Source organism: Carcharhinus amblyrhynchos, chromosome 21, assembly GCF_965287045.1.
Source record: "Carcharhinus amblyrhynchos chromosome 21, sCarAmb.v2.hapA, whole genome shotgun sequence".
Classification (NCBI taxonomy): Eukaryota; Metazoa; Chordata; class Chondrichthyes; order Carcharhiniformes; family Carcharhinidae; genus Carcharhinus; species Carcharhinus amblyrhynchos.
In genome coordinates, this window is record NC_137344.1 from 42796014 (window position 1) to 42818001 (window position 21988).

At 45.4% G+C, this 21988-nt stretch overlaps 1 protein-coding gene across 2 annotated transcripts in view; it reads right to left on the minus strand.

Moving 5' to 3' along the window:
* glp2r (glucagon-like peptide 2 receptor) overlaps positions 1–21988 on the minus strand; it is a 79141-nt gene that overhangs the window by 49806 nt on the left and 7347 nt on the right. Inside the window, exons 2-3 of one of the 2 annotated variants that reach the window (XM_080209221.1) lie at positions 12881–12974; positions 860–964 (exon numbers count right to left, since the gene is read on the minus strand). In XM_080209221.1, coding sequence (XP_080065347.1) covers positions 860–964; positions 12881–12974 — 199 coding nt within the window. The remainder of the gene's footprint in view (positions 1–859; positions 965–12880; positions 12975–21988) is intronic. The other variant, XM_080209222.1, reaches the window with a different exon arrangement.

The following is a 21988-nucleotide window of genomic DNA, read 5'->3' on the forward strand; positions in this document are numbered from 1 at the left end:
GAAAATCTGGTGTCGACTGAATAATGCACTGACTGCAAAACATATCCATTTTGGAAAAACACGTTGATGTTTTAATGCTGCCGTGTATTCGAAAATCAAACATGCTGATGATGCAGGTGTATCAACGCATCGTGCCATGGGGTGGTGAGGGGGAAAGCTGGTGGTGGGTGGGCACGGTGGGCAAGCGGATGTGGTATAAGATGGGCTTGTTTGTTGCCCGACTGCAGCAGCTTTTCTGAGGGTTAGCATCAAGGCAGGTCAGGACCCTCACAACATTCGGAAGGGAAGAAATCGAATGGTCGCTTTCGGTTTGTTGTCTGAGGGATGTTGGGATGGAGATCATAAAATCATAGAATCACTACAGTGCAAAAAGAGGCCATTCAGCCCATCAAGTCTGTACCGACCACAATCCCACCCAGGCCCGATCCCCATAAACCCTCATGTTTACCCTGCAAATCCCCATGACAATAGAACTAATTTAGCGCGGCCAGTCAACCCAACCCACACATCTTTGGACTGTGGGAGGCAACTGGAACACCCGGAGGAAACCCACACAGACACAGGGAGAATCTGCAAACTCGGCACAGACAGTGACCTGGGAATCAAATCCAGGTCCCTGGCGCTGTGAGGAAGCAGTGCTAACCACTGTGTCACCGTCTGCCCCAGATGGTTTTCTCAAGTTGGCTGCAGTGGTTGAAAGACTCAGATTGTGTGGAGATGGTTGCATTGGTTGCTACTGGCACAGAGCTCAGTGGGAACAAAAGGTGAATAACATTTATAAATATTTTTCCTTTCCCTCTGATATAGATGCAAGACTAAAAGATTTGTAGAAATGAAGTGAGCTTTACTTGAAGATTACCTGGGTTAATCCAAGGGAGGTACCAGGGACAGGGTTCTGACACATTCCCCGGGTACGATTCTGGCCAGCAGACAAATTGGTCAAACGTTTTGTTGCAAAATACCCCTATTTGGAAGCAAATGTAAGTTAATTATTCAAAGGATTGCAGGCATGATTTCTAAAAGGAGAATTTAAAACAAATACAGAGAGTTGAGTTTTATGGCTCTTAAACTTCAAGATCAGAGACCTGGACCAGATTCTCCGACCTCACTCATGGATGGGGTTTTCCAGTCCCGCTGCAATGAATGGAGATTTGGCTGAGCGTCAAACTTTCCATCCTTGCTGGGGTGTGAATGGCTGGAGAGTTCTGGCCTTGATTTAGTTTGCATTTCTGATCATCATTTTGCATTTCAAGAGGGACGGGTTGGGGCAGACTTAACCCAGCTCGAGTACAGGTGAATCTACAAGATAAACTGCATTGACTGGCAGCAATCGTACAGAAGGCTCATGAGAATGGCTATGATCGGAAATGGAGATTTGAGGGTTTGAGGGTGAATCGACAGTAGATTGGGGGAAACACGGTGGAGGACATTGCCATGGAGCTGTTACTCTGTATTTCCTGTAACACAGCACACCGCAGACTGAATTATTGCTCATAATTCTGTTCACTGATGTAGAACGTTCATTCTGGGGAATGGAAGGGCTTTCATATTGATTGTCAGTGTCCTTAATGGTGTGTTGGTGAGATGGATGTGGATACGTTGCTTGGGTTGAATATAAAGGGTGGAATTCTCCCCCCAAAAAAATTCTAAGTGTTGAATTTGTGGGAAAACTGGAGTATTTCACATTTTTTTCAGTGGGAGTTCAGACTCGGATCTCCCACACTCTGTGCACTGCAGAGGCGACCAATGAATATTATGAGATTCCAGGGGTGGGGCCTATTCCCGCCCAGGAAGCTGAAATCTGTACATGTGCAGTGGCCCTGAACTGTCAGCCTCCTAATTGCTGGCCAGCTCGGGACCCCTGCAGTGCGGCCTCTCCAACCTCCCCCATAGCCCGATTGTGGCCCCCCCCCCCACCACCAACCATTCTCAGGCCAGCTTTGATCCATTCCATCCCAGACCGTCCCATTCTCCAGCTTACCCACTATCCCCTGCAGTGCCAATGCCCCCCAGGCCCTACTGTATAGACACCCCTGCAAGTAGACCCTCTTGCTGACAGACACCCACCCCCACCCAAGCCCGCCCCAATCGCTGGCCTCCCTCCTACCCCCATCCATCCCAATGGCATTGGCAGCGGGACCCCCTTACCCCTACTGATTGTCCCTAAGCCTTGCCCCCTAGGCCCCTCTCCCTATGATCCACCCCCTTGGCACTGCCAGATGCCTAGTGGAAAGTGCCAAGGTGCCCCCTGGGCACAGGCATTTTTCCCCTTGGACAGCGTCAAGGGGTACAGGCTGGCACTGCCAGGCTGCCCATGACTGGGGGCACAACACCTCTGCCACCTGACCTCCTGGGGCCCTCACTGCCCTCCCTTCACTGCAGTGGGGCCAGGCCGCCAGCTCCCCAAAAGTGGGGAGCTATAGTAAACCCCGCTGGAGTGAAACACTCCGGTGGGGTGGAAGAGGGCCCACTTATAGCATTTAAATGAAGTTTAAATGCTATTCTCGCCTCCCTGCCGATTTTTGGAAAAGAGTGCGCCAGAAATCCGGTGCTGGGGGATGCTAGTGGGGCACAAACTCTTGCAGGAACCCTACACATTCCCCCTCCCGTACGATTCTCCCAGCCTGCCCCGCTAAAAAAATGAGTGCAGTGGGATGGGAGAATCATCCCCAAAATGAGAGTTATTCAGCCTGACTGCAAATGGAAGTTAATTCAATGTAAATAGAACATAAAGAGCAATTGGTTCGGTTCTGAATTTGTCAATTCAATGAGCTGACCATCTACCAATTTGATTTCATGAAAACATTTTGAATTTTAGTGCTATAGACCTTGCGATTTGGTATTCTTTTATTTGTGAGTGTTCAGAAGTAGCCCCCAGTAGATTTGGTGCTGAAGTAAACTTTTTCAGATGAGTGCCAAGAGTAGAAAGGAAGGCTTATAACCTGTTCCTTTATTCCTGTTGAAGATTTGATTAATTTGAATCTGAAAGAAATTACAATATCCTGGGAAGAAATATTACCTTATTTACAATGAATTCTTTTGTTCACCAATTTAAGCTTCATTTAAAGTTTTAATCCAGGACAGAGGTTCAGTCGATAATTTCACTTCTGATTTCCGTACCTTTAATATTTGAATAATTTCAACAAAGGTGCTTAGGAATAATAAAGTGGGATTTGAATAATAATTGAGATTTCATTCACCTGTTCCAACTTCAAACACGTGTCTTATACTGGACTGATGGCCAATATAAAGTTTTAAAGTTTATTTATTCATCACAAGTCAGTCTTACATTAACACTGCAATGAAGTTACTGTGAAATTCCCCTAGCCGCTACACTCTGGTGCCTGTTTGGGTACACTGAGGGAGAATTTAACACGACCAATGCACCTAACCCGCACATCTTTCAGACTGTGGGAGGAAACCAGAATACCTGAAGGAAGCCCATGCAGACATGGGGAGAATGTGCAAGCTCCACACAGACAGTGACCCAAGTTGGGAATTGAACCTGGGTCCCTGGCGCTGTGAGGCAGCAGTACTAGCCACTGTGCCACCATGCCATCCCATGGTTTCATTCCTGCAATCAACAATAATTTTAGTCTGATTTCTTTCTCTCATTTCAAGCTTTATTTTAGCCTTTGTCCCCATGAGAAATTTATTTTTCTTTTTACCTCGACTGGCTGAAGATTTGTCTCTTCCATTTTACTTGACTGAAGTGTCAATACTGCTGACAGAACCAACAAGGAGCTGAAGTGATCCTTTGTTGAGGGTTACAGTTTGATGTCAAGTTAGGAGGGAGAAGAATCCCACATTTAAACAAAGATGTGCAGGTTAGGTAGATTGACCATGTTAAATTGCCCCTTAGTGTCCAAAGGATGCGGGGGTTCGTGGAATCTGCAGAGTAAACATGCGGGGTTACAGGGATAGAGCCTGAGTAAGGTGCTCTGTCAGAGAGTTGGTGCAGACTTGATGGGCTGAATGGCCTCCTTCTGCACAGCAGGGGTTCTATTATTCTATGAAAAGTGGCAACAGATTGGTTAAATGGCCTTTTCCAGTTGCATATTCTTTTAATCTTCAAATCAGTGATTCGTCAATTTGAAGACAAGATTATTTTTAAATGATTTATTATACGTCAAGGCTGGAATTTTCCTGCTGTTCACGTCCTGCTCCCGGGTGTGAAATCTCTGGGCCTGCTAGCATCTCCCCACCAACACCCCGCTGCCAGGAGTGGTTCACTCTCAGGGGGTTTACAGTAGCTCCTTACTTGCAGGGAGCTGGCAAGCTGACCCTGCTGGGTGAAGCAGGGCGGGGGGAGCAATCAAGGTCCCCCAGAGGATTAGACACTGGGGGGGTGCTGTCCCCTGGACATTGCTAGCCTGGGCCCCCAGCACTGCCCAAGCGTCAAAGTGCCAATGCCCAGGGGGTACCTTGGTACACCCCATTGGGCATTGTGCAGTGCCAAGGCGGTGAGGTCTAATGAGGGGTGGGGCCTAATGGGGGTAATTGGTGGGGTTCGGGGTGGGGGGGGGGATCCTGCTGCTACTCTGTACTTGGGCTGAGTGGCAGAGGGAGGGAGGCCAGTGATCGGGGCTGAGCACTGGGAGGTTGGGGGGGGGTGGGTGTGGGGGTTTAACCTGCTGGGGGATGGTTGAAGCTGCAGGTAGGGGCCGGGACTGCGAGGGGGGTAGGAGGAATTGGAAGATGGGGGCTGCGGGGTGGTGTGGGGGGAGATCAAGATGGGCCAAGGGTAGGAGGAGGGGGGAATGACATACCCGGGGAGTCAGCCATCGGGTCATGGGGTGGAGGATCGCACGGCTGGCGATGTGGGGATTGTGGAGCTGGCCAGTTGTCGTGCTGGTCAGCAGTACATGGCTACTGTGCATACACTGATCTCAGTGCTGACAGAGCAGGGGGTCGCTTAGCACGATGCTGCCAGCCTCTCCGATGGGAATAGGCCCTGATTTTCGGTGTGATTTACGCTAGTACACTCTGTGATACACAGAGTGCGGGAGATTCACTTTGAAATTGCCGCTGAGAAACAACAGCATGATTTACTCCAGTTTACACACAAATTCGACACTTAGAATTCTTTCAGGAGAAACGTCCCCATTATTACCTGGCCACGATTAAAAAGTTCCTACAATGTGAATTATTCATTTGTGGTAGAACGTAAAGGAACAATTTCATCAGCTGCTAACGTGCAAGGTATGTGCAAAATTCTACTTTGTTCTATGTCCTAGTCTAACAAAGTGACCAGGGGCCATTTCCTGGCAGGTCATTTATCTAATTCTTGTAACTGTAACCGGTTATTAGGAATTCTAGTCAATTTAACTCTCAATTAAGTCTTCCTACTCTTTGTGAAGGATAGACATTATTGAGTTACACAGGAGGAAGAGAGACAGCTGTGTGACAAAGTAGATGGGGCCATGTTATGGATGGGTTTCGGTCACATTATAGATGGTCAAATGTTCAATGAATTTAGAAGTTGTCACATTCAATGTGCTCGAGATGTTACTCACGGCACACATCAGATCATGGCCATTTAACAGCGATTTCAAACAAAAATGAATGATTGTTTTAGAACTGAACAGTTAATGGAAGAGTGCAACCAATAATACCCTCATTCTACGCTGCTCCTTTTTCTTAATTCAGCTTTTTCGTCCAAGATAAATCTTAGAGCTGTGATAAACCTGGAGCATCAGCAAACTTTAGCTGCATCTCAGTGAGGAGCTGGTTTGCTTCAAAGCAATTCCACTTTATTTTACAATACCATCCCCACCTCAAATCAACTTTTCTCTTCCATAGTTGGTCTATCTCCTCTCCCCCCAATCTCCTTGCATGACCCACCTTGCAGAGTTCCCTCTTGCACAACCACCACTCCCTATCCTTGCAGAGCTGCCCTCCTTGAGCAGCTCCCTCCTGGCTAGACCCTCCCGCATATCACCCCAACATTGTGCACAGCTCCCCACCCCCCACCCGTGCCACCAGAGCTTCACCCCTACTCAAGCCTCACCCCTTGGCACTGCTCCTGGTGCATCTATGGTGCCCAGACAGGCACTTGCAGGGTGACAGTTCAGCACTGCCAGGCTTGCACTGATGGCACTGCCCAGCCATGGTCTCGACAACCTGGGGGCTTCAATGGTTCTCCCCTCTCCTCAGACTGGCCATGGAGCCCAGGTCTCCACTACTGCCGAGCAGTGGTGTTTCTCGCCGGTGTGACATTTCACCGGAGAAGGAAGAAACAGCGTGCCAAACCCGGTAAGTGGATGGTAATGTAGGCAATCCTATATTAGTAGGTTTCACACCCTTCACACAGAGAGCTGGTTAGATCGTGCCCAATGTATCGAATAAAGTTAGAGACTTGGGGAGATATAGAATAATGTAAATAATATATAGAATAGAGTCAGACACTACAGGAGGAAAAGTAGTGTAAAAGGGTAATGTTTAAGATGTAAATAGACAATCTACATAATCGGTGCTGTCAGAGCAGCATGCTGGCATAGAGTGGCATGGTAGCACAGTGGTTAGTACTGCTGCCTCACAGCGCCAGGCACCTGGGCTTGATTCCTGGCTTGTGTCACTGTGTGTGCAGATTCTGCCCATTCTCCCTCTGTCTGTGTGGCTTCCTTCTGGGTGAACTGGTTTTCTCCCGCATCCTGAAAGGCGTGCTCATTAGGTGCATTGTCCATGCTAAATTCTCTCTCAGTGTACCCGAACAGGTGCTGGAGTGTGGATTTTCACAGTAATTTCATTGCAGTGTTAATGCAAGCCTACTTGTGACACTAATAACTGAAGTTTTAAACTTTTAAACCAAGTTCTCATTGAATGATGTTTGCATGTGGAGCCCCGTGCTAAGCCTTGCCATGTGTACAGTTAGAAGAATGTTTAATAAAAGCTAACATTTACCAACAGCCTTGCCTCCATCGGTCTCTGTTGATCCTAACTAATTACAATCAAAACTAAGACCCAAGACAGTCATAAAAGAGGAGCCGCTATGTCCGAGCATCGATGGAGGATTTTGCCTGCAGACAGCACAGTGCAAGATGTTAGAGTCTCACCCACAACCCAGTTCCCATCCTGCAGCATTGTGATGACGAACTACTACTGCTGGAGATCCGCTTTACCAGGGATGCAGAATAAATATCAGCTTTGCCAGACTAATGAGGAATGAGAAATGAATCAAGTATTTTGTTTTCAATCTCCTTGAATCGATGCAAGTTACTGTTGAGTGCACTTTGCTGCAATTGAAACTTCACATCTTTGTTTGAAATCTGCTGTAAAACTGGTTTAAATTATAGATTACTACAGTGCAGAAGAGGCCCTTTGGCTCATCGAGTCTGCACCAATGTGCGAAATGTCCTGACTTACTCACCTAATCCCACTTGCCAGCACTTGGCCCATTGCTTTGAATGTTATGATGTGCCAAGTGCTCATCCAGGTACTTTGTAAAGGATGTGAAGCATCCCGTCTTCACTGCCCTCTCAGGCAGCGTGTTCCACACCCTCTGGGTAAAAAAAGTTTTCCCTCAAATCCCCTCACTTTTAAACCAAGTGCTCATTTTTAACTTGTGACTGTAACTGATCCTTCAGCTAAGGGGAACAGCTGCTCCATGTGCACCCTGTCCGTGCCCCTCATAATCTTGAACACCTCAATCGTCCCTCAGTCTTCTCTGCTCCAGCAAAAACAACCCAAGCCTATCCAACCTCTCTTCATAACTTCAATGTTCCACCCCAGGCAGCATCCTGGTGAATCTCCTCTGCACCCCCTCCAGTAGGTTTACGCCCTTCCTATAAAGTGGCAACCTGAACTGCACACCGGACCCCAGATATGGCCTCACCAAAGTCCTATACAACTCCATCATGACCTCACTGCTTTTGTAATCTATACCCAGATTGATAAAGATGAGTGTGCCATATGCATTTTTCACCACCCCATTCACCTGCCTTCCCACTTTCAGTGATCTGTGGATAAACATGCCAAGGTCATTGGCTAACTCCACAGAGCTCTCTGAACAAAGCATAGCTTTACTCCACAAGATTCCTCAGTGTGAATCAGTTTTGCATTGGGGAAAAAAAACAAAACTAGTGCCCTAAAATCATCAAGTACTACGGTGCATATCTGGAAAAAAAAAACGAATAACAATCAGAACCCACTTGGAACTTGCGGCCTTTATCCTCCCAATATTTAAAACAACTCACTTCAATATTATTGTTACTATTAAACAATCATGAAAGATCAACAGTGGAACATGTGCGGTCATTCACAGGTTTCATACTTCTAGTCAGGCACCTTGTCCACCAAGGAACGGTTTTCAGACGCACACTGTACCTGACTTTCCTAGTATTTAAATTAATTGCGCAAAATTAAATTAATAACCCACTTCACACCAAATTTATGCAAATAAGTCTTTCAGGACAACATCTATTCATCAGGGAAGTTCGAAACTGGCAGTTGGCCGCTGGCCAGACCTAACACATTTGCCAATAAAAGTCGTAAAGTATATTTATTAGTCACAAGTAGGCTTACATTAACACTGCAATTAAGTTACTGTGAAAATCCCCCAGTCGCCACAATCCGGCGCCTGTGCAGGTATTGAGGGAGGATTTAGCATGGCCAATACAACTGACCAGCACGTTTTTCAGATTGTGGGAGGAAACCAGAGCATCTGGAGGAAACCCACGCAGACACAGGGAAAACATTCAAACTCCACACAGACAGTGAACCAAGCCAGGAATCGAACCTGGCTCCCTGGTGTTGTAAGGCAGCAGTGTTAACTACTGAGCCACTGTGCCGTTCTGTAAAGACGTGTCAGAACGGTCTCTAATGTATTGCTGATTACAGTGAAACACATCTGGAATGGAACAAAATTTCTAAAGCAGGGTCGTGTACTGGTGGCTGCAATTACTTCATGGGAGAACAAGGTTGGAAACTTAGCCCTTGAAACCAACTAATGAGTTTTTTCAGTGCGTAATAAATCATGAATGGACTTTCTGTTTATCTCCTTATTTAACAGTTGGTTCAACTTTTCTGAGTTCATTCCTCCGACCTCCTAAATCACCACCAGTGAGATTGGAACAACATCCAACCGTCTCACATCTTATTGTATAGGGTTAGGAAGGAGGTCGATTTTTTTTGGATTGTTGCTAGGTCAATTGCCCATGAGAAGCATCATGGCTAAAACAAATTCTGCCCTTCTTGCACCTGAGTTGTGAATCGCAGACACTGGGGGCGATTCTCCCACCTCACTGAGTGGGAGAATCTCACAGCCAGGCATGTGTTCGATTCGCTCATGAGTTCCTGCCGCGAGCGGACCTCCCAGTGTTAAGTATCTGGCGCCGTCAGATCTGCACTGGAAAGTGTTGGGAAGACAGGTAAGATTTTTAAATCTTTATTTAAATGTAATTTAAATGTAATTAGCGGGCCCAGGACTGAATTTTCCACACGAGCTAGCCTCTCCAACCCTTCCAGAGAATTAGGTGAGGTTTAGGTGGGTCCCCACTTCCGGGGAGCTATTGGGATGATCTCGCTGGAGCGAAAGGGGGCAACCAGGGCCCTCCAAAGGATCGGGTAGGGGGTTGGTGCCCTGTGGGCATTGGCACCATGCAGTGCCAGCCTGTGCCCAAGGCAAAGTACCCATGCGCATGGGGCACTTTGGCAACGACCAACAGGCATGGGCAGCGCCAAGGGGTTGGAGACAAATGGGGGGGTGTTCCTTTTGCCACTCTGTCATTGGGCTCGATTGGGGCAGGAGGGAGGGCAGTGATCAGGGCAGGGGTGGGAGGGGAGTTCTGCTGGGAGGGGGAGTTGGCCAGAGGGGGTGGGGGACGTCTGCCTTCTGGGACGGGATGATCACTGGGGTGGGTAGGTGGGGGTTGACGCTGGACATCGAAGTGGGCTAGCGATGAGATCAGGGCTGAGCCCGGGAATGGTCGGGGGGGGGGGACAGAATCTGGCTGTGAGGGGATTGAGATGGCAGCACTGCGGTGGTCCCGGGCTGGCCAGTAATCGAGCTTCCGCCCCCTGAAATCTTATGGTGCCCTTTACATCGCACAGAGTGTGGGGGATTCTAGCCTGAACTCCCACTGAAAAAAAAACGTGAATTACTCCAGTTTTTCCCGCAAACTCAACACTTGGGAGAATGCCAGCCACTGTATGGCAATCAGGAGCAGGAGCCTTCATTTTTATTCCCCCCTTCCTAGTCCATGGTTGTTCCAGTCAATTGTGGTACTCCCTGCTGCCTCCCAGCAATGGACACAGTACAAATCAGGAATGGAGACTGGGATTGCTGTATTTTGTTCCACTCTAGGCAAAATCATTGATAATTAAACTATTTGAATAGACAATGATTGCTCATATAAATGAGGAACTTGGCACAGTGTGAACAATTGTGCAGGACAAGACAAATGTTAGGTGTTAGTTTCTGAGATAAAACATCATGAAGTTGCCTATAGTCAGACTTTATCATGGTTTGCTGAGTGAATAGGCTCGAAAGGAAAGTGTATTTATTCGTCACAAGTAAGGCTTACGTTAATACTGCAATGAAGTTACCGTGAAATTCCTCTAGTCTTGACACCTGTTTGGGTCAATCCATCTAACCAGCACATCTTTCAGAATGTGGGAGGAAACCAGACCGTCTGGAGGAAACCCACGAAGACACGGGGAGAACATACAAACACCACACAGACAGTAACACAAGACCAGAATTGAACCCAAGCCCCTGGTGCTGTGCGGCAGCAATGCTAACCACTGTACTACCATGCCAATCGCTGATATCAATGGGTGGATGTGTGAAATTTTACTACGATGGTCTTCCTATTATTATAATTAATTAAGATATTAAGCGTTCAAACTCAATTAACAAAACAGAAGATGAATATTAATTGTTCACATGTTTTTCTCAACCAGTAGTAATTTTAAGCCTTTAGGAATTTGCTAATCACTGTATCACCCATGGACATCTAATTTGCAAATATTTGGTTGCATGTGCAATCTCTTTCTCGTTCCATAAATTGAGACTTGTAATTGAAGTAAATAATAATCTTCTCACCCAAACAACTGAAAACATGACCCCCCTCACCAGCACTCCCCCATACCCCCAGCTAGAACACTGTGAATACTAAGTGCCAGGAATTTTCAAATTGACTGAACTCAATTGAATGGGTAGTGTCTGATCATTGAAAAAAAGCCATGCTGTACGTTTAATTGTTGGAAAAGGAAACGATTGGAAGGACTTGATTCAGAGAATATATCTTCTCATGGAAGAATCTGGTCTGAGGCCTATCAGACCATACAATCATAGAAACTCTACAGTGCAGAAAGAAGCTTTTTGGCCCATTGAGTCACCAATCACAATCCCACCCAGGCCCTACACCCATATCTACACACTAATCCCTCTAACCTATGCATTCCAGGACACTAAGCAGCAATTTTAGCATGGCCAATCAACCTAACCCACACATCTTTAGACTATGGGAGGAAACCAGAGCACCCAGAGGAAAGCCGCACAGACACAAGGAGAACGTGCAAACTCCACACAGACAGTGACCTGAGCCAGGAATTGAGCCCAGGTCCCTGAAGCTATGAAGCAACACTGCTAACCACTGTGCTACCGTGCCGCTGTCCATCTAGCCCTGGAGAGGAATTGGGTGAGATTTTTTTGATTCCCAGCTGTGTATTTCCCACTGTTGGGAGGTGGTGCGTTGTTTGCTAACGGCAGGATTCTCTGGTCTCACTGACGTCACCCCACAGCGGAGAATCCCACCAGCGTGAACAGCTGGAGAATTCCGGCCACAGTGTTTGTGTGAGGAGAGCTGACACACAAGAGTGAAGGTCAATAGTTGAGATGAACAATCTTCTGTACCAGAAACCTGTACACTCAAAATGTGTGAACAAATTTGCACCACCTGGCACACATTCAAACTAACCAGAGCAGGATCCTGTTTGGTTGTATTTTTGGTAGGTTCTATCTGATCCAGATGAAGTACCACATAGAAAAGGAAAAGGGACAATTTTTTTGGTGGGAGTTCCTCTTGGACTCTGAGTGTAGACTACAAACTGAAAGCACTCAGTATGCTGGTGTCAGACTTGTATATAAAGAGATTTTGGTGAAAGGACCTCTGCCCTGAGGGGCTGAGGCCTTGCTTGAGTGTTTATCTTCTGACAACTGGTGGTCATGAGGAATTCTGAAGCTAAGACTATGGGGTGACAGGGTGGCACAGTGGTTAGTGCTGCTGCCTCACTGCCAGAGACCCAGGTTCAGGCTTGGGTCACTGTCTGTGTGAAGTCTGCACATTCTCCTCGTGCCTGTGTGGGTTTCCTCTGGGTGCTCCAGTTGCCTCCCACAGTCTGAAAGGTGTGCTGGTTAAGTGCATTGCCGTGCTAAATTCTCCCTTGGTGTACCAGAACATGTGCTGGAGCGTGGGCGACTAAGGGATTTTCACAGTAACTTCATTGCTGTGTTAACGTAAGCTTACTTGTGGTTAATAAATAAACTTCTTTGTGGGGACAAGGATAAAATGCCATTTTTATAGAAAATTCAGGATTTCTGTTTTAGGATTGTATTCTGTTCTAGGGTGTTTATAGAATCTCTAAAGTGCAGAAGGAAGTCATTTTGCCTATCGAGTCTGCATTGGTCACAATCCCACACAGGCCCTATCCCCATAACCCCATGCTTTTGCCCTGTGAATCCCCCTGACATTAAGGGGCAATTTACCACGACCAAGTAACCTAACATGCAAAGTGTATCAATACTTCAAGAATTCACATAGATGCCCAGAAAGATGCTCACCTCAAGAGAAGCTTCTTCCAAAAAGGCAGGGGTTAAAATCTTTAAACAGAGTGACTTTGCAATAAGTAAATCTTATAGTCAAGTTAATGTGCTCACCAGTTTTATTACTGGCCTTGGTTAGGTTCTGCAGACACTGATCTTTATACAGGGACCAGTTGCTGATCATGTCCTCCAGCATCGAACCGCTGACCTGCAGAATAAACAGGATGGAAGATGTAAACAAGTCCCTGTAAGGAAGTTAAACAAGTAAATTCTTTACGAATTACTGAAGGAGAAAATGACTGCTATTAGGTTGATTTGTGTGAAAAGCAATGTTTTCAGTTGCAGCTGAAGTGAATACCTAAAACATTACTCCTTAGTTTATCTTTCTTTCTAGTCTTCAACCTGTGTGTTGTCACGCCGGATATCTTTGGTTCTTATTTCATTTTCTCAAAAAATATAGTCAGCTATGTTGGGGGAATGATAGAGGATACAAATAAAAAAACTTAAAACATTATTCTAAAGGCTACATTTACTTCAAATAAAGTCAGTTAATTTTAGTGATGTTATTTTGTAGCGAGCAATATTATTTTAATTTCCCAGTTTACTAGATCATCTCAGAATGTGATCCCACTAAGCTATCCCTTTGACAGTTTTCCTTTCAATAACGTTCCTCAACATTTGTTAAGGATGAATCTTTGGATGATTTGATCAGTTCAAATCAACATTGACCGCTTGGACAAGGCAAAAACCAATACAAATGGTTACATCCACGCAAATGGTTCTTATTTCAGAACATCCACCTCACCTTTCAATTAATGTGATCTGTTTTTAAATATTGAATTGAAAATCTTAACCATCAGCACAACATGAATGTGTCAAATTCCATTTTAAAAACATGGAGTCCCATAAATGTTCTGTAGTTCACATTCTGTAATTCCGTCTGCAGGTAGATAGAGATCCTTACTTGTTATGTCCAAAAAAAAAGGTTCTAGGGATGCTATTTTCTCCGGTTAGTTGGATGGTCAGCCATGATCTTAATGAATGTTGGAGCAGGCTTGAAGGGCTGAATGGCCTATTCCTACTTCAATCTACTATGTAATCAGGTTTCACTGGTTTTAGGTAATTGAATACCATTTTTATAGAAAATTCAGGGTTTCTGTTTTAGGGATTGTTTTCTGTTGAAGGGTGTTCATAGAATCTCTAAAATGCAGAAGGAGGCCATTTAGCTCATCGAGTCTGCATCAATCACAATCCCACACGGGCCCTATCCCCGTAACCCCATGCACTTGCCCTGCGAATCCCCCTGACATTAAGGGGCAAATTACCACGGCCAATCAATCTAACATGCACATCTCTGGGGTGTGGGAAGAAACTGGAGCACCTGGAGGAAGCCCACGCAGGCATGGGGAGAATGTGCAAACTGCACACAGACAGTCATCCAAGGCTGGAATTGAACCTGGGCCCCTGGTGCTGTGAGGCAGCAGTGCTAATCACAATGCCACCCTTGAATACCATTTGGCAAGTATTAAGTATGTTATTGTAGTCTTAAATAGGTTACCTGGCAGGGAGGAGCCAATAATCAGGCAGGTTGATCTCCCATGCTGGGGTAGAGTCAAGGTTTAGGGTAGCCAATGAAGTTTAACTGTGTCATCACCTGTTGCAAATTTTCAAAGGCATTTTGGCCTCTTGGCGAAGGTCAAGCATCAGACCAAGCCCAGGATGGTGTATGGTGTCTCATCTTGTCAGCTTGGTTCCTGTTTGTCCCTCTCTTGGGGACCATGAATTTGATTCAACTTGAATTTAGTTTTTTGGATGGAATAAAAATTAATAAAAAAGAAAAAGGTAACAGTATGTATTTATTGACTACAAGAACTATGCACATGTAAAAGCAAAAGGTTCAAGCTAGAAGCTGTCTCCATGCTTGCTTGCACACACGGCTTGGCCTAACATTAGACTGGCCCCTTGCTATGGGTTATATGTTCTCTTATATCACTCTGTGGGCAGGGCTCAGTCCCACGTTAACCCTTTATGTGCCAGATACTAATATTGCACCTTCCTCAGGCTTTATCCAAGGTATTTCAAATTATTCTAGTTTACCCCATGTATTTCCATAATTATTACCACCCCATCTCTTCCCCTGGGTCTCTGAGTTCATCAGCTCAGGTGGCCCAGAGTCCGTGTAACTCTCCCATATCTCATTCACTCCAAGAGTGGTAGGTTTCAGGTAAACTCTGTTGATTTGGAAGTATCCTGGCAGCTGGAAAATTTTTATCCTCTTTTTCCATTCCTTAATATTGCATTGCTCTTTGTCAATTCAGCAGTGATAGATGCCAATTATTCTATCCCATTTCTTGCAGGGTGGACAAACTTTGTGTTTATCTTCATGTCAATTTTTCCTCTTCTTTCTTCGCTGTGTGGGTCATGGTGATAGGGATATGGGGGTAGGGCCTGGGTGGGATTGTGGTTGGTGCAGACCCGATGGGCCTCTTTCTTCAGTGTAGGGTTCTATGATCTATGATCCTCTATGATGGCAGGTGGCCATTCCTGTTATACGGAATGTTGTTTTTTTTAGCAAACACACCCTTGTATTTGGATGTGCAGTGAGCTACTGGCAATGGACAATTGCTACTTAGTTCTGGAATAGCCCGTGCACCGTCATGCTGGCTGGGCATTGCAGCACTTGCTCTGTGGTTGACCTCACTAACAGTCATCAGAGCTGGAGGCTGAGGTTCTTCTGGTTATTGTTTGCTCCCTTGTCTATCCTCAACTGACGGCGTCATAGTAACCAACTGAGTGGTTGGCTGCTCTGACCAATGAGGGCTTTCCGGCACCTGTGTCAAAAAATGGGCAAAGCTGCTCTGCAAAGAGAGGACAGTTCCATCCCAGTAAGGATATTCTTACTCATTTGAGCTCTGGGGACCTTGCAATCTGTATAATTGTGGACAGTCGTCTTGACAACTTGTGCCATTGTGAGGAGATTCAGGGCTAAACAGGCATTTCTGCTCAAGAGATTAGAGACTGATTACAGCTGACATACATCGGTTCAACGGTTTGTTTGTCATCATACATTAGTGGTTCCAGAATCATGCTTATGGCCAGAAGTTGGAACCCTCTACTTCCATAATGTGGTGTGTCTGGTATTCAAAGCCAGAGTCTTCCAGCATGTGTATTTGTCTGATAGAATCGTAACGCCAGCTCCCATGTCCAATTTAAGAGATGGCTATTATCAAAATGTCTGCATTCCAATACAAAAATCCAGGATCTTTAATCTCAGCCAAGAAGCATGACTGCGTGTCCTCTTGATGTGCAGTCTCAACTTTATGAATCATCTTTGGGTCTGCTATGTTGTTAGATGTTTTGGTCTTGCACAGTTTGCCAGAATGTCAAATCTTTGAAAGCATTGGGCTGAAATTGCAGGACATTGATCTCACAGGCGGGGGTGCTTTGCTCTATGGCAGTAGCCATGGAGCAATCTTGTTGAGAGATTGATTCCCTCGGCCTTGAGTGTCTTTGTTTCTGTGCTGTTTAACTAACTTTCGGCATCCCCTTTGCACCACAGTTTATTTTTTGTCTAATGGAGTTTAGACTGTGTAACGATCTGGATAGGTTTCCTCAGTGTGCTCCAGTTTCCTCCCACAGTCCTAAAATGTGTGGATTAGGTTGATTAGCCATGCTAAATTGACCCTAGTTTGGGGGAGATTAGCAGGGTAAATATGCAGGGTTACGGGGAAGGGATTGTTGTCAGTGCAGGCTCGATAGGCCGAATGGCCTCCTTCTGTACTGCAGGGAATTCTATGATTCTATGAATAGTAAAAATGCAAATTGTGGAGACCTGCAAGTTTTTCAGCTTCACTTTTTAAGCACAATCTTTGACACAGAAACCCATCTTTATGGTAATCTGGTAGCAAGGGAGCTTTTACAAGGACGATTGTGTCTCTTTAAGTGGATTTGTGTCCATTACTCACCCAATTGCGGTTCCTGGTACGTTACAACCAGATCGAATTCAGGGTTCTGACTGATATGAAGCAGACTGAGCTCTGATCAAAGAACTATGGAAGCCCATGTGGTTATGTGACTGAATTCACAGAATTTAACAGATAACAAACCATAATCTTACACGTTGTACCTCAGCTATTTTTACATTGCTGACCGGCACCTTGATACAACATAGAAACATAGAAAATAGGAGTGGGAGGAAGCCATTCAGCCCTTTGAACCTGCTCCACAATTCATCATGACCATGGCTGATCATTCAACCCAATAGCCTGATCCCTCCTCCCCTCCTATATCCTTTCATTCCCCTTTTCCCCAAATGTTATGTCTAACTGATTCAATGTTTTGGCCTCAACTACTTACTGTAGTAGCCAATTCCACAGGTTAAACATCTTTTGAGTGAAGACATTTTTCCTTATCTCTGTTCCAAGCAGTCTATCCTGTATCCTTAGACTATGATCCCTAGTTCTGGACACCTCCAACCTCAGGAACATCCTTCTTGCATGTACCCAGTCTAGTGCTGTTAGAATTTTATCAGTTTATATGAGATCCCCCCCTCATTTCTCTGAACTCCAGCGAATACAATCCTAACTGACTCAATCTCTCCTCATATGTGAGTCCTGCAATCCCAGGAATCAGCCTGGGAAACCTTCTCTGCACTCCCTCTCAAGAAAAAACATTCTTCCTTAGATAAGGAGACCAAAATTACACAATATTCCAGGTGTGGCTTCACCAAAGCCTATAATAATTGCAGCAAGACATCTATGCTCCTGTACTCAAATCCTCTTGCCAACATACCATTTGCCTTTTTTACTGCCTGCTGCACCTGCATGCTTACCCTTCAGTGACTGGTGCACAAGGACACCCATATTCATTGCACATTCCCCTTTCCTAGTTTACAACCATTCAGACAGTAATCTCCCTTCCCATTTTTGCTACAAAGTGGATATCCTCAAATTTATCCAAATTATACTGCATCTGCCATTCATTCACCCATTCACTCAACTTGTCCAAATCACACTGAACATCTCTGTATCCTCCATACAGCTCACCCTCCCACCCAGTTTTGTGTCATCTGCAAACTTGGAGATATTACGTTTAATTCCCTAATCTAAATAATTAATATATATTATGACAAGTTGGGGATCACAGCACTGACCTTTGCGATAGCCCACTAGTCACTGCCTGCCATTTGGAAAAAGACTCATTTATTCCTATTCTTTGTTTCGTGTCTGCCAACCAGTTTTCTGTCCTTCTCAATACACTACTCCAATGCCATGTGTTTTAATTTTAATGCACTAATCTCTTATGTGGGATTTGGTTAAAAGCCTTCTGAAAGTCAAAATCATCAACTCTACTAGTTATATCCTTGAAGAATTCCAGTAGATTTGTCAAACATGATTTCCCTTCGCAAATCCATGATTACTCTGTCCACTGTCACTCTCGCCTCACCTCTGGAATTCCCCTCTTTTGTCCATATTTGAACCAAGGCCGTAATGAGGTCAGGAGCTGATTGACCTTGGCAAAACCCAAACTGGGAGTCACTGAGCGGGTTATTGCTGAGCAGGTGCTGTTGATGGCACTATTGATGACCTCTTCCATCATTTTACTGATGATCGAGAGCAGACCGATTGAGCAGTAATTGGCCGATTTGTATTTGTCCTCCTTTTTGTATACAGGACATATCTGGGCAATTTTCCACATTGTTGGGTAGATGCCAGTGTTGTAACTGTACTGGAAGAGCTTGGCAATGGGAGCTCTGGAGCACAAGTACTCAGCACTATTGCTGGAATGTTATCAGAGCCCATTGCCTTTGCAGTATCCAGTGCCTTCAACTGTTTCTTGCTATCACGTGGAGTGAATCGAATTGGCTGGAGACTGGCATCTGAGATGCAGGGGATTACTGGAGAAGGCCGAGATGGGTCATCCCACTCAGCACTTCTGGCTGAAGGTTTCTGTGAATACTTCAGCTGGGTGGGAGGGCGAGCTGTGTAGATGTGCTGGGCGCCTCCATTATTGAGGATGGGGATATTTGTGGAGCCGGCTCCTCCAGTGGGCTGTTTAATTGTCCACCACCATTTATGAGTGGATGTGGAAGGACTGCAGAGCTTAGATCTGATCCATTGATTGTGGGGTCGCTTAGCTCTGTCTATCATTTGCTGTTTTTTCCATTTGGCATGCTAGTAGTCCTGACTGGTAGCTCAGCCATAATGACAGATGTTCCTTTATTGCCTGCATCGCTAATTTCCAGACAAACTGTGTCATTCAACAGAAGGCAGCAGGTGGCTGCTGCTGGTCATTTCTCAGTGTAGCTTCCCTTCCTTAAGTGGCAGTGGTATTCGGCAATAAAAACCATACCAACTTTTACCTTAAGAATGTATCTGGAACTCTATAATATCCCTTTCTAATATATCCTCCTTTTCATAATAGATATACGGCATCAAATTCATCTGCAGTTTGAAGCAGGGTCTCACTTAGAGTTGAAAACAAAATCCTCTTTAGTTTCAGGGCAGCACAGTGACACAGTGGTTAGCATTGCTGCCTTACAACGCCAGGGACGTGGGTTCAATTCCTGGATTGGGTCACTGTCTGTGCGGAGTCTGCATGTTTTCCCCAAGCCTGTGTGGGTTTCCGCCGGATGTTCCGGTTTCCTCCCACAGTCTGAAAGACATGCCAGTTAGGTACGTTGGCCGTGCTAAATTGGCATAATGACCTTGCTCAGTGTACCTGAACAAGTGTACCTCGAACAACTCGAGGATTTTCACACTAAATTCATTGTTATGTTACTATAAGCCTACTTCTGATACTAATAAATAAACTTTAGCTGTAATCCTCCTTCACCACAGCAGGGAATGGGAACAATCAAAACTCAGTAGGGAGGTCTTGCTGCAGCTGTATAGGGCATTGGTGAGGCCGCAGCTGGAGTACTGTGTGCAGTTTTGGGCGCCGCACCTGCGCAAGGATATTTTGGCCCTGGAGGGAGTGCAGAGGAGGTTTACTAGGCTGATACCGGAGTTGAGGGGGTTGAGCTATGAGGAGAGGCTGAATAAACTAGGCTTGTACTCGTTAGAGTTTAGAAGAATGAGGGGAGATCTCATTGAGACGTATAAGATGATGAATGGGATGGATAGGATAGAGGTGGAGAGACTCTTGCCGCTCAAAAAAGACAGTAGGACTAGGGGGCACAGCCTCAAGATAAAGGGGAGGCGGTTTAGAACGGAGTTGAGGAGGAACTTCTTCACTCAAAGGGTGGTGAATCTCTGGAATTCTCTGCCCGTTGAAGTGGTGGAGGCTGCCTCGCTAAATATTTTTAAGAAGCGGGTTGATGGGTTCTTGATAAGAGAGGGGATTAAGGGTTATGGGGAGAGGGCGGGAAAGTGGAACTGAGCCACAACAGATCAGCCATGATCTTATTGAATGGCGGGGCAGGCTCGAAGGGCTAGATGGCCTACTCCTGCTCCTATTTCTTATGTTCTTATGTTCAACCTGGCAGAGTTAGGGACAAGGGTATGGTTTTTTTGTGCACTCGGTGTAAAAATAAAGTCACCATAGTCCCAGATGACCATAAGTTGCTCCTCTCCTCTTTGAGGACAAGAGGGTGATTTAACCTGAGGATCACTGCACCTCAGGCGAGGGAGAATGGTTGAGAAGGTGAGGCCTTTATTAATAACCTCAGCCAGTACAGGAATTGAACCCACGCTGTTGGTGTCGTTTTGCATCGCTAACCAGCCACCCAGCCAACTGAGCTAACCAACAGCCCCAAGTTGAAGTACACTGGGTGTACTGGATTTGTAAACCCATGCATTGTTAAGGGATCTGGTTAACAATATTCTAAAGTTCTCTTCATCCTCTCCTGTTGTCCCTGATTCAGATTCCCTGGGCAACTTTGTAGATCAGTAAGATTAGCTTATTTAACTTTCTGCTTATTTGTCCTGCCAGCTGCTTGCATTACCGAAATATAATTTTCAACATCTTTGACATCATCTTCTTGACTTGCAAAGTTTATAAATACTTTCGTTAAAAAAAAAATCGGGGCAGGCAGGAAAATGGAGTTACATAGAAACTAGGAGCCAGGAGTGGGCCATTCTGTCCTAAGAGCCTGCTTCGCCATTCATTTTGATCACGGCTGATCATCAGATTCAATATCCTGATCCCTCCTTCCCCCATATCCCTTTAGTGCCTGGAGATATATCTAATTTCTTCTTGAAATCAGACAACATTTTGTCTTCAACTACAATCTATGGTAATGAATTCCACACTTTGCCTTCCTCTGGGGGAAGAAATTTCTCCTCACCTCAGTTCTAGAAGGTTTATCCCTTATCGGTCATCTATGACCCCTAGTTCTGGACTCCCCCACCATTGGGAACATTCATTCTGAATCTGCCCTGCCTAACCTTGTAAGAATTTTATTAGTTTCTATGAAATTCCTTCTCACTCTTCTAAATTCCGGTCAATATGATCCTGAGTTAGGCCACAATCAGATCAGCCATGACCTTACTGAATGGTGTAGTAGACTCGATGGGCCAAATGGCCTTACTGTGCTCCTATTTGTAATGACGTTCCTTCACGCACACTTTCAGCAACCATCACATTTAAGCCATGAATATAATGACATATACCAATGCAAAATAAGAAAAAATTACATAAACCATATAATTAGTTTCATTTGTGCAATTTATAAACCAGTTTCAAAGTTCTGCTGATCTCTCTTTAACAGTTAGCAATGAAGCAAATTTTATTGCATCAGGACAATCAACTGCTGTTAATTAGACTTGTCCCTGTACCCTTCAGATCAAAATTGTCTTTCATAGACTTATAAAATCCCCACAGTGCTGAAGGAGGTCATTCGGCCCATCAGTTCCGCACTGACACTCTGACAGAGCCCACCCCCTGTAACCTCACACGTTTATCCTGCTCATCCACTTAACCTACAAATCTTTGGGCACCAAGGGGCAATTTAGCACAGCCAATCCACCTTTTGTGACTGTGGGAAGAAACCGGAGCATCCGGAGGAAACCCATGCAGACATGAGGAAAACGTGCAAACTCCACACGGACAGTCACCCAAGGCCAGAATTGAACCCGGGTCCCTGGAGTGTGAGGCAACATCGGTAACCACCGAGTCAATAACTCCAAGGCACTGAATGCACCTCTTCGCTGAGGCTGACAACAAGATGCTGTTTTGATGACATTAACAGTGGAGTGAGGCAACTCAGACAGAAACACTTTC